This window comes from Hippichthys cyanospilos, chromosome 2, assembly GCF_059441005.1.
Source record: "Hippichthys cyanospilos isolate Australia breed blue-spotted pipefish chromosome 2, RoL_Hcya_1.0, whole genome shotgun sequence".
NCBI classification, from domain to species: Eukaryota; Metazoa; Chordata; class Actinopteri; order Syngnathiformes; family Syngnathidae; genus Hippichthys; species Hippichthys cyanospilos.
This window is the reverse complement of record NC_142370.1, coordinates 3941563-3957702: the sequence shown is the minus strand read 5'-3', so window position 1 is coordinate 3957702 and position 16140 is coordinate 3941563. Positions and strand designations below refer to the sequence as shown.

The window sequence follows — 16140 nt, the reverse complement described above, 5'->3', positions numbered from 1 at the left end:
ACGAGTGGGTGAAGCGAGGCGAAGCTGCGAACAACAAGGAGAGAGATAGTGATCGGGAGATTTTCGACCGACTTGGCCGACTCACACCGGTGAAATGGTTGCCCGTTAAGGCGCGGGTGTGTTTTTCTTCGCCTTTCGGACCCTCCGTGTCGAGTCAACATGGGCGCTTTCCGAATGATGACGGAAGGCCCGAGTCATCGTTGAGCTTTGCGCTGGCCGTGTGACGTTAGCTCGCGCAGCTAGTAACTCTTGTTGCGGCTTCAAACAACTTGTCAACAACCGAGGCGATCGATCGCTATCCCAGGCGCTCGAAGACACTGTTTTCCACAAGCGCCCGCTGTACAGCCCCGCTGCGGATTGTCGCCGCGCAGACGGCCATTGAATCAGCAGCACTTAACAGAGAGGTAAGTGGTGCTGGCAGGTCGGCGTTTGAGGGCACCCATGGGAAACTGGGTCAGCCACGCTAACACACTTGTGCCTATCAAGGTTAGAAGCTAACTAGCTGCGCTAGCATATCGAGGTGAAGTCTTCAACGGAGCTCAACACGCCGACTTAAGTAGTAAAGTGGTGGACTACTTTTAATCATTTGACTGTTCAAATGCTGAAAACTTTTTAAGTTAAATCCGGGGATTTTTCACAATCCTGGCCGTTTTATCACCCAACTTGGGCTGACTTTGGAAGTCTCATAACATCGTCAAATATAACTATATATTTACTTTCAACCACTCAAAATGTTCAGTGACATCAGCTCTATACACGCACATTCACACATATGTAAAAATGCGATCATAGTAAAAGTAAGTATGCTGTATGTTTATGAAATTGTAATAGGAATGTTTATTATGTATGTAGAGTATTATGGCTTGAAGACTTTTGCAATATGGGAGTCCAGGCTAAGCCAATCCTCGAAGTCACAAGGGCTTGCAAACATCCTAAGTTGGCCGCTTGTGCCACTCGATGGTTTTGAGGTGTCAACACAAACATTTCTATTGCGCCCATTTGCGAGTTGCCGTTGAAAGGATTATTGCAAAAATCAGGGGAAAATGCATGGTAAAAAATCAGGTTTTCAATTTATCCAAAATTGCCAATATTTCCAATTTTGAATGACAGCAAATGAGCCCGACAGGGGCTAAATTTGACACCTATAGGGCGTGCCTCTCGCTTTCCTGTTTGAAAGCATTTAGAAGGGACGGCAGCGTGGCTTATTGAAAGTTGTCATGTTTTGACGATGTATGGCATACATCATATGCAATATTTTAGCCTCCCGAGTGTAGTTTGTATGCTTTTTCTTTGATATAACACATCAAACACACCAAAAGCTCGAGTTGAGTCAAAATTTCCACCAGGGGTTAGTAATGTATTGATTAGAACTCAAATCGGCAACCGATTTTTCTTATATTTAACAATAGCGGGCGATTGCGTTTGGTCGCTAACGCAACATTTCCACTTCGTAAAATCACTTTTTGTTGTGAACAAATCAGTTCACAAAGGCAAGGTTGAGGTTGTTTTCTTATTGGTGTTATGAAAAAGAGGCGAGGCTTCGTTACTTAGGTTTCTTCCACTCGAGGGCCACCACGAAAGACCCCAAACCTACCCTCCTCCTGCGATCAACACAACAGCTCAGTGTGTACACAGTGCATGCACCATGTCCCCGTGTACACGGTGCGCCCTTGCATGAAAGCCAAGCAAACAGCAATGCAGATGGCTCCAGACAAACGTTCACAAGGTTTGATGATAGCAGAGGGACAGAGTGAACTTCCCACTCACGAGTCATCTTGTGGCTTTGTTTTTCCTTTTTTTTTTTGTTCTTTTTTTTTTTTGGGGGGGGGGGGGGGGGGGTGTCCAATTCAATCCAGTCCACTTTATGTATATGGCACAATTTTAACAAACACAAGTTTTCCAAAGTGCTGTACTGGAAAAATAAAACGCAATAAACACAATAAAACAGTAAAATCAAGTAAAATAAATCAAATAAAATCAACGTCAACACTCTGCAAGGTGTCAAAAGCCATGCAGAAAACATATATGACATATATTATTAGTAAATTCCCACTTCCATTTCCACCAAGAAATATCATTAGGACTGTATATACCGTAGACCACAGGTCTCAAACTCAAGGCCGAGGTGCTAAATCTGGCCCGCCACATCATTTTATGTGGCCCGCGAAAGCAAGTCATGAAAATTTCCATGACCTTTGCAGATTCAGTTTCAAAATTTAAACTTGTCATGTATAATAACGTAGAGATTTTGTAATATTTTTGTTTTTTTTACAGTCACTTAACCCTTGTGGCATTACATATTATGGAAATTCCTTTGATTTTTTTTTTTATGATATAAATGACTCAATGGGAAAAAACACTAAGAAGCTGAAATTTCCAGCAATTGATTAAAACATGTAAAATTTCAAAATGCAACAATTCTGACCTTTCTATGTGATTGCAGTTGGACATGTGAGATTTTTTTTGTACAAAAATAATTGATCAAAATTTGGACCATATAATACCATTATAATAACAATTTTTGAGATGCATTGATTGTGTTCCGATTTTTGCAACATTCCGGCGAGCGGCGGTCAATCTATGTCAGCAAACCGAAAAAAAATTGTTGACTTGTGTTTCGCCGCAAGACAGTAGGTGGTGGTAGAGACCAGTTAATGGCTATGTGTTAATGTGTCATTATCACTTCACTGGCTATAAAGACAGACCATACCTATTTTCGATATTTTGTGGGTGTTAACAAATTTAACCTACATATGTATGGCTAGAACTGATGCTACAGAACGATTTGAGTGGTTGAAGGAAAAAAAAATATTCGTAAATAACTCATTATTACAGCTTTAGAAGCATTTTCAAAATCAGGAAAATGTGTAGAGTTTGCAAAGTGTTTGCACAAGGGTTAAAAGTTCAACAACCTCTTACCCTTGACTTTTGATTTCAAAACCAAGCCATCAATTTGTTGTGTACACTAATAATACTACAAGACGATATATAATGGATTTGGTTTCCCCATAATATCGGCTCAATGAGGAAAGTTGTAGCAACAAAACGGCCCACGAAAAAAAAGAGTTTGACCCCCCTGCCGTAGACCATGATACTTGTTCAAAAACATGTCAGAGAAGTTTAAATGATCACCTATCACACATTGTAATCAGTGTAATCTACAACACCACTCATATACAGTGTAGCACATAATTTTAACATATTTCTGCAGTACTAGATGGTTAATTGACAACACAAGCTACCTTGTTGACAATGGGCCCAGCACTGGCCTGTTGTGTATGGAAATGTTGCTAATTGCCAGTAGAATCTGTAGGTAGGTGTGTCATGAACCGCTGGGATGCCATTTCATTTTATTTCTACCATTCCTATTATCCACTGACGTTTTTTCAAAACCGCGGGGACGCATTGTCCCAATGAGAGTGAAAGGGTCTAGGGATACATAACCTATTTCCATATAGTTAGAAGTCTTTTCTGCGAGTCAAAAAAGCACAACAATATTGTCAAACCAGACAGCAACTTTTTCTTGGATAAAAATGAGACTGGGTTGGAACAGACTAATTGTGTTTTCATTCATTTAATTGGGAAACATTACTTAAAATTTATCAACATTTAAGATGAAGTAATAATGCCAGGAATTTTGAGTTAATGAATGAAGCCTGTAATATTTATGTTTGGCCAACTATCTGCATTCAATTCACAATTAACCTTTCAACTAGTGGGCCATCATGGCGACGTGACAGCAGTGAGGGCCGCCGAGCGCGCTTCAAAAGGAGTCATGGAGGCCTTACAGCAACCCTCTCCCGAGCAGCACAGCAGGGTCAACGGCTACCGCCAGCCAGCATCACCCAAGGATGTGGCTGATGTCAAGTGCCCGTTACCCCAGGTGGAATCAAAGGGCTCAAATGGCTGCAGAGATGTAAGTGCATCAGAACATGCGGACTCGGTTAAACCCAAAGATACTGAGAGTGATGCTGAGGTCAAGGAGGAGCTGGAGGATGTGTCTGGTCAGAGAGGTGAGTTGGAGAGAAGAGAGAGTGCAGATGAAGAAAACAATCACAGCAGTGCCGCATCAAGCTACACTGGTAAGATTTCCCGTTAACCCTTGTTGGTTTTTTCGTGGATCTTCATTGCTGTACTATTTATTGATGCCTTTGCCGAAGCAGACCTTTCACACACGACGTCGCCATCGCTGTCGGAACAGCTGCGTTTGGGCCGTGAAGACAGCGCCACCTCTGGTATCAGCGTTGAATGTAAGGTCTGTGGGGACAAGGCGTCAGGCTTCCACTACGGTGTACATGCCTGTGAGGGTTGTAAGGTAACGCCACTTGTGTGTGTGTGTGTGTGTCTGACTTTCAGATCCCAAAGCACGCTTAAGTGTGAATTTCTTATGTTCTTTCCCCACACAGGGCTTTTTCAGACGAACTGTGCGCATGAAATTGGAATATGAGCGGTGCGAGCGTTCCTGCAAAATTCAGAAGAAGAATCGCAACAAGTGCCAATATTGTCGTTTCCAGAAGTGCCTTTCTTTGGGAATGTCTCATGATGGTGAGTGAGAAAAACAATTTAGTTCATTTCAGTGTTTCTCAAGTGGTGGGGCGGGCCCCACTCGGTGGGAGGGTGCGCGGCGATGCCAGGGGGGGACGCGGACGACCCCAGGGAAAAGGGTTTGTTTTTGCCATGTGAAGTGTAGTTGTAATATGTATGTCACAAATACTTGTAATTACCCTGTATAAATTCTGTAAAAAAGTTATTGAAAGGTTTTTTTTTTTGTATTGCTGTATTGCTCAATGTTAAGAAGGATACAGTTTTCGGTATACTTTTTTTTTAGAGATAATAATAGATAATAATCGTCGGGGAGGGGGCGCAAAATGTTTTCTCTTTCCTCGGGGGGCTTTGCAAAATATAATCGAGAAGCACCCCCCGTTCCACAGTACAAATCTCAAGCGTTGACCAGTCCGTGGTGCTAAAAAGGTTGGGGACCCCTGAAGTAAGCATTTTATATCGGTTGATGATCAAATGTATAGTTGTTTTTAAACCAAATCAAAAGAAAATATGCGTGAATAATAAACTATAGTTACCGTAATTTCCGGACTATAAAGCGCACCTGATTATAAGCCGCAACCAACTACATTTTAGAGGAAAAAACGATTTTGTACATAAGCCGCACCTGCATATAAGCCGCATGTGCCCACATTAAAACATGTAAACATATTTACAAAGAAAGACGGTACACAGAGAGAGTTTTCAAAGTTTTAATAATATAACTTAACAATAATAATATAAGTTTCTTCCCAAACGGTGCCTGTGACAGGGCAGTAAAACAGTAGCAACATGGTAGCAACACGCTAGCAACATGGTAGCAACACGCGAGCAACACAGTATAACAGGTCTGGTAAAACAGGTCTGGTAAAAGAACATTCTGGTAAAAATCACGGTAAGCCGTCTTCATCTTCCTCCTCTGAACTGAAGCCATCGAAGTCATCTTCCTCAGTGTCGGAATGAAACAGTGTCGTATAGACGTCGTCACAAACTCCCTCAGCCTCTCTCTCGCTGTCACTGTGCCCTCCTCTCCGTCACGCAGCAGACCGGCTTTTCGGAACCCGTTGGTGATGGTGATTTTTTTGACGCTGCCCCACGCTGTCAGGATCCACTGGCAGACTTGTGAAAAAGTTGCCTTTCGCATGCCGGCCAGTTTTAGTGAAAGATTTCTCGCCGCTAGTCATCCAATTCTCCCATTCAACACGGAGCGCCACTTTAAATGCACGATTCACACTAATGTCAAGCAGCTGCAAATACTTCGTTGTGCCCCCAGGAATCACAGCTGGAATGGAGTTTGTCCTGCGTCATATGCCTTTCTTTTTGCATTTTCCATGAGGAGGGTATGTTCACGCTAATTTAATTTATGCACAAGACAGGAAGTTGCAGTCTTCCTCGACGCATATATTCCACTGGTCTTAATCTTACCTTTTCTACTCGAGCGCCCCTAGCCGCCGTTAGAAAAATTACATAAATTGGCCGCATCACTGAATAAGCCGCAGGGTTGAAAGTTTGGGAAAAAAGTAGCGGTTTATAGTCCGGAATTTACGGTATATGTAAATATCTAGATTAAAACGATAGCTTTCCACATATCAGGTGGTAAAACGCTAATAAATAACACATTTTCACAAATGTTCATTTTTTTGGGTGTACATTTTAATGTAATGTAATGCGCAATTGTGTTTACACATATGCTTATGAGTTTAGGCTCAGGCAGTGCTGTAAATGCTTATTTGCGTTAAATGTATATTGCCATTCACCGCCGTTCATAAGTTAATGCACCCTTGCATATTGAAGGGACTTTGAGCCGTTCATTCTGGAGCCTTTCACTTAGGTCCTTTACACACCAATCCGAAATCGGCTGTCTGACCTCGTCGTGCATCGGCAGCCTGGTGTGGCGAAACACGTCGGAATGTTGGAGTTCGTCGCTAGCCATTGGGAAGGGGTATTGGGCCCATTTTGAATCGGGTTACACCATCTGAACCTTTAAATTCTGAGTAAGCCGGTTAAGCTAGCGAAACAATGCGCGAGATGAGATTTGGGAGAAAATAAACAAACGAAGATGAAATGTCTCCTGGTAGAAGGCACACACAGGTTTTGTTATTTTGTGCTTTATTATTATTTTATGTCATGAGGATGTTGACGGCATGGCCACTTCGACGAAAGCAGATGAAAAGTTCATCAGCATGTTCTTCTATCTGCTTAATCAATGCTTAGATGTGTATTGTGTATGGTAGTACGAATGTTAATACTTCAAAATAAATGTCTGTGTTTGCAATGATACCAACATCTTTATTTAACTTTTTTACCATTGTAGAATTGTAGAAGCAGCCTCTTTCACAATATGAATTTTAGTTGCTTCAAACACTTTTTGCAAAAGTAATATTTTCTCATTTATAAAAGTCCATCTCGAAACTTGGTGATAAACACTTTGTTGGTAATGATGGTTCAAATGTTTTGTCCTATGTTAATTAGCTAATGCATGTAAAACCCCAGGTAAAAACATCCAACATTTTATATACATTAGAATTTTAATCGTGATCGTGATATTGGCTGCTACGATTATTTAAGATGATAATCGGCGATATTAACATTTAAAAAGACGGCTACGTAGTACAGTAATCCCTCGTTTATCGTGGGGATTACGTTCCAAAAATAACATGCGTAAAATGAAATCTGTGAATAAGCCAGCTTTATTTTTTTTTATTATTTTACAATGCAATACTAAACTATAGAATAAAACCATATATCAAAACCTGTTTTAAAGCCCCAAATTTGTTTAAAACAATCATTTTAATTTAGTAAGACAAAGTTGGAAACATTGTCACTCGCGTATTTCACAGTCCCAGCTATGCCTCTTCGTCCTGAATCCGCACATAGTTATGAGTAATTGTTTAGCTCTTTCTTTTTCTGAGCAAGAAGATTTTAATAAACTGATATGCCCGGACATCGAATTTAAGCGAAGCCTCTTATATCATAACAATACACTTGAAATTTCAATTTATTACAAAAGAAATCTAGGTAAAAGTCAGATTTCCAAAGCTGTGCATTTCTCAGTTGCTCTCTATGTCGGCACACAGACGTGTGTGCGTTTGGTCTCGGCACACGAGTCACGTGATCGGCTCCCAGAGACCAAGGTGTCAATCAATGTGCTTACTAGCATGTTCGCACACGGCAGTTACAGGAGAGACGAAAGCAAGCTTTTGGATCCTCTTGCCTTTTGTAATAAATTGACAAGTGAAAAACCAATACAGTACAGCGTCACTATTTTATTTCGAGACAACAGTAAAGCCCCGGAGCCAATCAGGATTCAGAGCACAATGTAAAAAAAAAAACACACACACTGTAAAAAAAAAAAAAACACGCTGTAAAAAATCCGTGAAGCAGCGAACCCATGAAAGGTGAACCGCGATACAGCGAGGGATTACTGTCCTGGACAGTATATGTCAAATCAAGCACTTTGAGCTGCACATTAAGCTTTGGGCAGAAAATTTGGCGGAGGAGTTCTACATTGAATACGTAAAAAACTTCTGGCGATTGCGCACACAAAAGGTGAGCATCCTGGGGAAAAAAAAAAACGCTTGGAAGAATTTCGATCATTTGAATCTTACAGTGTCGTTTGTATGCTGTAGAGTCCATTTACCTGTATGGGAGAATATTGGCCGACTGCGAGGAAAGCAGCAGGTAGCAAGTGCTGCAAAATGCATGGCAAGTTTCAATCCCACTTTAAGAGCCTTTAGATCAGTTTTTCCCAACCTTTTGATCACCGCGGCATGGTCAATGCCTTAAATTTAGACTGCGGAGCGTTTTGGTCCGCTTTTTTTTTTAATCGCGCGAGGAGAGGGCAGTGGAGTAGAGCGAGCGAACTACATGAGTACGCTGACAGGCGCTAGACCGCACAAGCACACAGATTGGATAATTTCCCACGGCACACCTGACAATATCTCGCGGCACTGGCACAGTTGTTGAAAAACATGGCTTTAGATGACAATGTTTCCCGTATGTTTGCATGCTAAAATTCTCCGCTTTTCTCAGCCCATAATATACTGCACTAGCTGTCAATTGAAACCCATCTTGAAAAATCCAATCTCTCCATACTCACTTTGAGTGATTGCAGTACTTTAAGCAGCCTCTCATCAGCACCACTGTGAGAGTGTTGGCAAAAATTGGAATAAATTGGGTGAAATGACCAAAAATGACATTTTGACTGCTAAATGACATTTTGACTGCTAAGTCCATACTCAATTCGAGTGATTCTGGTACTTTTGTACTGTTTTTTTTTTTGCAAAAAAAAAAACAAACTTTTTTTTTTCTTGCAAAAAAAACTTTAAGACTGTTGAGGGGTTTGTTACAGGTCGGTTGTAGTATGTGCTTGGTTCTAAGTAGGCTTCATATATTTCATTGGTTTGCACTCAGCAACTAATTTAGCTGTTTTGCCCTAGGTGCAAAGTTTTTGCCATAATTATTATTTACTTTATTTCAGTTTATTATTATTTTTCAGTATCAAATCTTGAAGCTACCTTTTATATATACTGTTTGTTTAAATAAAGTGCAAAAAATAGACATGTTTGACCAAACATGATGAATAGTCGTGATTAATAGTGATCGCAATATTGACCAAAATAATCGTGATTATTATTTTGGCCAAAATCGTGCAGCCCCCATATACATATTAGAAATTGGTTATCAAAATAGTATAGTAAGTGCTGTTTATATATAATATACATTCACACAATTAAATAACATCATAAATAAAAAAAAAAAAAAGATGGATTTATTTACCTTTGAGTGACGCTTGTTATGGCTATATTCCCTAGTAAGGGTAACCTAGGCTAGGCTACCTTAGCTTTCTTCATATTTCTTGATTATATCCAGGTTCGGTTCCATATAAATCATCTGACCAATAGAAGACCAGCATGCTAGTGACGCGTTGCAGCAGATGCAGTTTGACACCAACAGAAAGTAAGAGCAATTACCTAAAAATCCCCCAAGAGGGAGGCAAAACAACTAAACACAAGCAACCCCACAGGTCATGACAGTTGATGTTAATTGTAAAGCGGGATAAATGCCTTAACGAGGGGATGAAAAAACTCATTATTCCACATCGTACCGTGAAAGAAACTTTAGTCCAGGGACGCCGAAACCCAAGGGTCCACAGTGTATAGATCACACGTATTCCTTTTCAGACGAATCATAAAGGTGTTTGTACTGACGAACTTCAATAATAGTTCATCCGCCATGTTTTCCGGTCATAAAGAAATTCCTTAAAATGCGCGTCGCGGAAAATGTGTTGCCGTGGACTCGGACCGTGGATGGGTGTTGTTGCCCAAATAACGTCATTTGACGCGTGGAGCTCGCAAATACGTCAGGCTTAAACCAAGCGTAACACTTGTAGATAGGGTAAAAGTCATAAAGATGAAAACTGGATGAAGCAAAGTGAAAGACATTATGCAAGAAAATGATGTAAGTATGAAAACAAATGCTTATTGTACATTTGTCAATTTCTTTCTTTTTTCTTTTTTTGAATGTTGGATGGTTTTATTTTTAACTTCAGTCAGATTGTAGATTGCACAACATGGTTTTTATTTATGTATATGTCCGAGAGATAGATTTGGCATAATGAAAATCCCCTGTTGTTAAAAATTTCTTGGCTACAAATATGATTTCGAGTTATACTGCAAATTACAATTTCAAGTGTAAACCTTGCTTCTTCCTACTTTGCGTATTTCAGTTGCGCGAGGGGGGTTTTTGGTTCCCATCAACCGTGAAAAATGAGGGAACACTGTATATGTGGTTTTGGCGAAACAAATGCTGCTCTCCATGCAACATCTTTTTCATGAACTTATGTCAGCAAGACAAAGCCCATCCACATAAATTCGAATGTTACAACAGTGTGTCTTCATAGTAAATGAGTGTGGGTAATAGATTGACTTACCTGCAGTCCATACCTATCAAAAATGTGTGGCACATGATGGTGTAAATAATGACATTGACAACTGTTGAACAGTTGAAGTTGAACATCAAGCAAGAATGTGCAAAGAATTCGAGAAAGCTTCAACCATTAATGTCTTCAGTTCCTAAACATTCAACAACACCAACAAAAAATGTGTGTCTTATTCTTTGCTCAGCGATCAGATATGGCCGCATGCCTGAGGCAGAGAGGAAGAAACTGGTGGCAGGCCTGCTTGCAGAGGAGTCAAACCTTGGCAAACCAGGAGGCTCTGACTTGAAGACCTTGGCCAAACAAGTTAACACAGCCTACTTGAAGAATCTCAGTATGACCAAGAAGAGGGCCCGCAGTATCCTAACGGGAAAGACAAGCAGCACATCAGTAATTCTGTTTTTCTTTTGTTTCTTTGTTTTTGTTTTAAGCTCCTGAACATGCTGCAGTTTGTAGTAGAGTGGGCAAAACTGGAAAACATTTTATTCTGTGATGCTGTTCTAACCGCCATTTTTGTGACTTTTATAAACAGATTTCCCACCAAGGTCAAATATTTTTGGGAAAGTACTCAAAAGGGTGATCACTGAATAAATTGTAATATATTACAGACTAGGGCTGGGCAATAAATCAATTTTTTTGATCGAAGAATGCAGGATAGATGGCTTACAAGACAATGTTTACAGTTATTACTGTACTAACTACTTGTGGCGTTTAACCTCTGAGTGTCTTTTTCACTAGCCTGGCCTTAGGCTGTATGTGTAACCTGGCCAAGGGCTCATCATATCAAATATAAATATATATTTACTTTCAACCCTCATTATCAAATTGAAATTGGAATATTTATTATGTCATTAGTAGAGTATTATGACTTTTGAAGTCTTTTGTATTATGGGGGTCCAGGCTCAGCCATTCATCGAAGTCATTGAAAGGCTTGCAAATGTCATAAGTGGGCCGCTAGGGACACCCAGTGGTTTTGGGGTGTCAACACAAAAATTTGCCGTTGAAAGGATTAATGCAAAAATCGGGGAAAATGCATATTAAAACGTCAGGTTTTCAATATATCCAAAATTGACAATATTTCCAATTTTGATAGACAGTAAATGAGCCCAGCATGGGCTAAATTTGACACCTATAGAGTGTACCTCTAGACCTCCCTTGAAGAGACTGCAGCGTGGTATATTGAAATTCATCATGCTTTGACAGCCTATGCAATATTTTAGTCTCCTAGTGTATTTTTTTTTTAGTATTTTTAGTATTTTTTTAGTGTTTTCCCTTTCATATCAATCAAAAAGCCCCAGTTGGGTCAAAATCTCCCCCAGGGGTTAAGCCTGTTACGCACTAACTGGATGTTTATGAGACATATTTCTAATTAGTAAACACTAGTGTTGTCTGAACAGTTTGCACAACATTTATTTTTGAATCAATAAAACCTATCAATAAATGTGTGTATGGTTTAATATTTCTAATAAAATTGTAAGTGTCCAAAACACAGGTGTTGCACTCCAATGCTCTCTCAAACACACCTGATTCAAAAGATTAGGATCATTTTCAAGATCCTGCAGAGCTTGCTTATGAGCAAATCATTTGAATCAGGTGTGTTAAGGATAGACAACTGGAAAACCTGCAGGACACCGGCCCTCGAGGACTGGAGTTTGACACCTATGGTCCTAAATAAATGCTAATTGATCAAATAAATAGAGATTTTATTTTTTGGAAATATTGCCCAGCCCTAATCCAGACTGATACCATGATAAAACCTTCATGCCAGCAATGTTTGAAGTAATATTTTAACATTATTTTCATACTGTATGAGCAATGCCGAAGTTATCAAGCCCCATACAGTAAGTTGGATGCAATAAAACACTCTCCTGCACTTTCTTAGTTGGAAAAACGAGTTTAGTTGTGGAAGAAAATAAATATAATTTATAACATAAAAGACAAGTCACAAGAGCAAAGACATTTTGATAGTTGAAATGGTGATGTCATGCATGATAACAGTTTCTACACCAAAGATGGTTTGAACACAGGGTTGTACCGTATTTTCCGCACTATAAGGCGCACCTAAAAGCCTTAAATTTTCTCTGAAGCTGACGGTGCGCCTTATACAGCGCATAAACCGCGAGCTTTCATTTGGGGGGGGGGGGGGGGGGGGCATAAAAATTACTTAATCCTCGTGTAAATTCTTCCATTTTTACCTCTGCATCTCAGTTATAAATGTATTTTTAACAATTAAAATATGTATAACACCCTGTTTGAAATTTTGATAGGCTATTAATGCTTCAATTTGGAAGCAGTTAATATGAGGGCAAGGCGCAAAAACCACAGCTTTTTGTAAAAGTAAGCGCATTTTTATAAAATAAATCCAGAAACTGTTTTTTCAATCAACAAAACAGTATATTAAAAGGTTTTGGGTTGCAATTTGATTAAAAATGTACGTTTATTTATTGAACAGTAATTATGTTCTTTTAAACTGGATTTGTCTTTGCATCGATCGTCCGATAGTAGTTTCTACACATCGTTTTCTTAATTTCTGATTGAAATGTTGACTGACTTAACAGATTGTTTTATTGAAATTCCCTTTTAACGTAGCTCGATCTAGTGAATGTATGCAACACAATCTCACCCAGTACTGTAGCTTCTATTCAATGCGCTTAACAATTTGGTGCATTTTATATATGAGAACAGTTTTAAAATAGGTGGTTGGTTGAGGGTGCACCTTATCATCCGGTGCATCTTATGGTGTGGAAAATATGGTAATTTTCCGCCCACTGGTTTAGTGGAATCCCAAACTGCAAATTTTAGGGCATTGAAGCTTCAAGGTTTGATACTTTCTCTCTTGTCTCGATGTCAGCCATTTGTCATCTACGACGTAGACACGCTCTGGAAGGCTGAAAGTGGTTTAGTGTGGAGCCAGTTGCTTCCAGGCGCGCCCCTGACCAAGGAGATCGGTGTGCACGTGTTCTACCGCTGCCAGTGCACTACGGTGGAGACTGTGCGTGAGCTCACAGAGTTTGCCAAGAGCATTCCTGGGTTTGTTGACCTCTTCCTGAATGACCAGGTCAGTCTCCTCTTAGTGCTATGCCGATATATTGCTGTTGAGGAAGAACCTCATTCATTTGTAGGCGTGTCCATTGCTGTAGGTGACGTTGCTGAAGTACGGCGTGCACGAAGCCATTTTTGCAATGTTGCCATCTCTGATGAACAAAGATGGACTCCTCGTGGCCAATGGTAAAGGCTTTGTGACCAGGGAGTTTTTGCGCAGCCTTAGAAAGCCCTTCAGTGAGATCATGGAACCCAAGTTTGAATTTGCGGTCAAGTTCAACGCTCTGGAGCTGGATGACAGTGATCTTGCCCTCTTTGTAGCTGCCATCATCCTGTGTGGAGGTACTAGGGAAGCATCTCTTTGCTCGCTCAACCGCGACTGACGCGTCTGTCTCTCCAGATCGCCCCGGCTTGATGAATGTGAAGCAGGTGGAGCAGAGCCAGGACAACATCCTGCAGGCCCTGGACCTACACCTGCAGGCGAACCACTCGGACTCAGTCTACCTCTTTCCCAAGCTGCTGCAGAAGATGGCTGACCTGCGCCAGCTGGTCACAGAGAATGCTCAGCTTGTGCAGAAGATCAAAAAGACAGAGTCTGAAACCTCGCTCCACCCTCTTCTACAGGAAATCTACAAAGACATGTATTAAAACCGATCAGAGCAATATTGTTACAGACTGAATACACATTTCAACAATACTCTGTGTTCAGTTAAACACTGTCCCAAGTGAGGTCGTGCCTGCACATCAGCATACTGTCTGCGTGCGCACCTAGAATAGGTCCCACATCCCTTCAGGTCACAACATATAAGACAACGTTGTGTTTTCTTATCAAAGCTGCTCCCCGCTTTCTAAGGGAAGCATTTCATGTTACACATACACTGGGAAAGTCGTGTTCTAACCAGTGTGTTGGGTATCGTAATCAGACAAAGGTGACAAAAACGCATGTTGCTTTTTGATTACATGTCTCTTCAGTTAGTGGACCCCTCCCCTGACTTTAGCTCATGTGGACCTCACTTGGCGCAGGTTCCTGTGCAATAGAATATCCATTAGTGTGGACAGCCAAGCCATCGAGCCATATGCAATACACATATATGCATATGACCCGCGCAAGTGCAAGGGACACATACTGTTTTGGTTACATTGCGAATAGTTACGATTTTTTTTTTTTTATAATTATGTCAAATTATTTGTAATTGTTGATTATATTTGTCAAACATGAATCATCACTTTGTCGTATGTATTTGACTTATGTTTCTTTACTTCCTGAATGGATAACCCAAATATGCCATTAACTTTACACAACTTTTCCTTTTACACAACTTTTCCTTTGATACAGTAACATGCACATGTTATAAAAAAAAAAAAAAACAGCACTGCAGGCTTATTCTACACACCTTCGGCTTGTACAGTTAGTTTTTTAAAGTCTTTTACAAATGTTTTTTTTTTTAGACCAACCACAATCATCCAATCTACCTCTTGTATGATAATATTCCGCTGTATCGTCACAGCACTTGTCATTCTCTGCCTTATTTTTAATGGCTATAACATGTTTCAGTAGTGGTCAAGGTAGTGAACAAAGTGTGACTGAAATGTCAGATTAAAAAAAAATTGCACCGGAAAATATTGTAATCTACCTCTGCCTGTCTAAAATGTGCCAAAAATGTTGACCCAACGACTTGAAATGATCGCAAAATGTTAACCAGAGAAATGACATCTTTCATAAACTACTAGAACAGTTTACCCATCGTGTAAAGTTATTTTTAATGTTGATTTCTGATGATGATTATTTTTAGAGATAAAAGGTAGTCATACACAGTGCATGGTTGAAATTGAGAACAGTGACGATCAGAGGTAGACGTCACAGTTTCTATTGGCTCGTCGCCCCGTTGATTGGCGAAGAGAGAGCGGCCGCCGACTAATGAAATAGGAGGTGGCCGCAGGGCGGTTTGCAAACTGCAGCAAGACCTCAAGCACGTAGGGTGGCCGTAAACATGGAGCGATCGCATTCTGCCCGGAGTAGCAGTATATGTTGGTAAGAAGACAAAATAGAGAAAAGTCATTGCGGCATCAGGGACCCTCTGCTTTACGACAATTCCGAGCAAATATCCGTTAAAGGAAATCTTCCATGTGGCGTGTGCAAAAGACGCAAGCGAAAGTTCAGCTGGAACTTGAATTCTATTCGATATACAATGGCAACGTTTGGCTTGTCGCGAATCTGCCCCTAAAGTTCACGCTCAGCATTCTTTGGCGGCGCAAGAAAAGCTAAATGTTGGCCTGAGGACAAACTTTTGAATCTTGGGTGTCTGTTGGCTAGTAAACAATCATGGAGGAACTGATCTGTGTACACGCCGTGTATAAAGAGAAGACCTTGAATTTGTGTACACGCCGTGTATGAAGAGAAGACCTTGATGGGCAAAGCTAGCTCGCGATTGTGTTGACGTGTTTTTTTTTTTTTGTCGCTTACTGCCATATGATGGATTTTCTTACTTTGGGACGCAGGAACACGTATTTCTAAGATTACAAAGCCCATCCAAAGTACTTGGTAAAACGTGGACTTTGAATGTACGTTACGGAGAAAGTGATCATTTGTGTTTTGTTACTTTTTTGGCACGTTTATTAAC

At 40.4% G+C, this 16140-nt stretch overlaps 2 protein-coding genes across 2 annotated transcripts in view; both read left to right on the top strand.

Moving 5' to 3' along the window:
* ppardb (peroxisome proliferator-activated receptor delta b) lies at window positions 1–15259 on the top strand. The gene is made up of 8 exons (XM_088408751.1): window positions 1–404; window positions 3717–4082; window positions 4164–4315; window positions 4407–4545; window positions 10665–10867; window positions 13329–13535; window positions 13618–13861; window positions 13920–15259. Exons 2-8 carry the CDS (start codon window positions 3776–3778, stop codon window positions 14165–14167), a joined length of 1500 nt encoding a protein of 499 aa, XP_088264877.1. The 5' UTR covers window positions 1–404; window positions 3717–3775; the 3' UTR covers window positions 14168–15259.
* A 133-nt stretch (window positions 15260–15392) lies between these two features.
* Window positions 15393–16140, top strand: part of mkrn4 (makorin, ring finger protein, 4) — a 14807-nt gene continuing 14059 nt past the window's right edge. Inside the window, exon 1 of the mRNA XM_088408753.1 lies at window positions 15393–15551. Within this exon, the coding sequence (XP_088264879.1) occupies window positions 15511–15551 (41 nt within the window). The 5' untranslated portion in view covers window positions 15393–15510. The remainder of the gene's footprint in view (window positions 15552–16140) is intronic.

Excerpts from the sequence above, each read along its gene's own strand:
- ppardb (XM_088408751.1), top strand. The coding sequence starts at position 3,776 with ATGGAGGCCTTACAGCAACCCTCTCCCGAGCAGCACAGCAGGGTCAAC. Across the intron at positions 4,546-10,664 it reads TTTGGGAATGTCTCATGATG|CGATCAGATATGGCCGCATG; the intron begins GTGAGTGAGAAA and ends TTCTTTGCTCAG. Across the intron at positions 10,868-13,328 it reads GAAAGACAAGCAGCACATCA|CCATTTGTCATCTACGACGT; the intron begins GTAATTCTGTTT and ends TCTCGATGTCAG.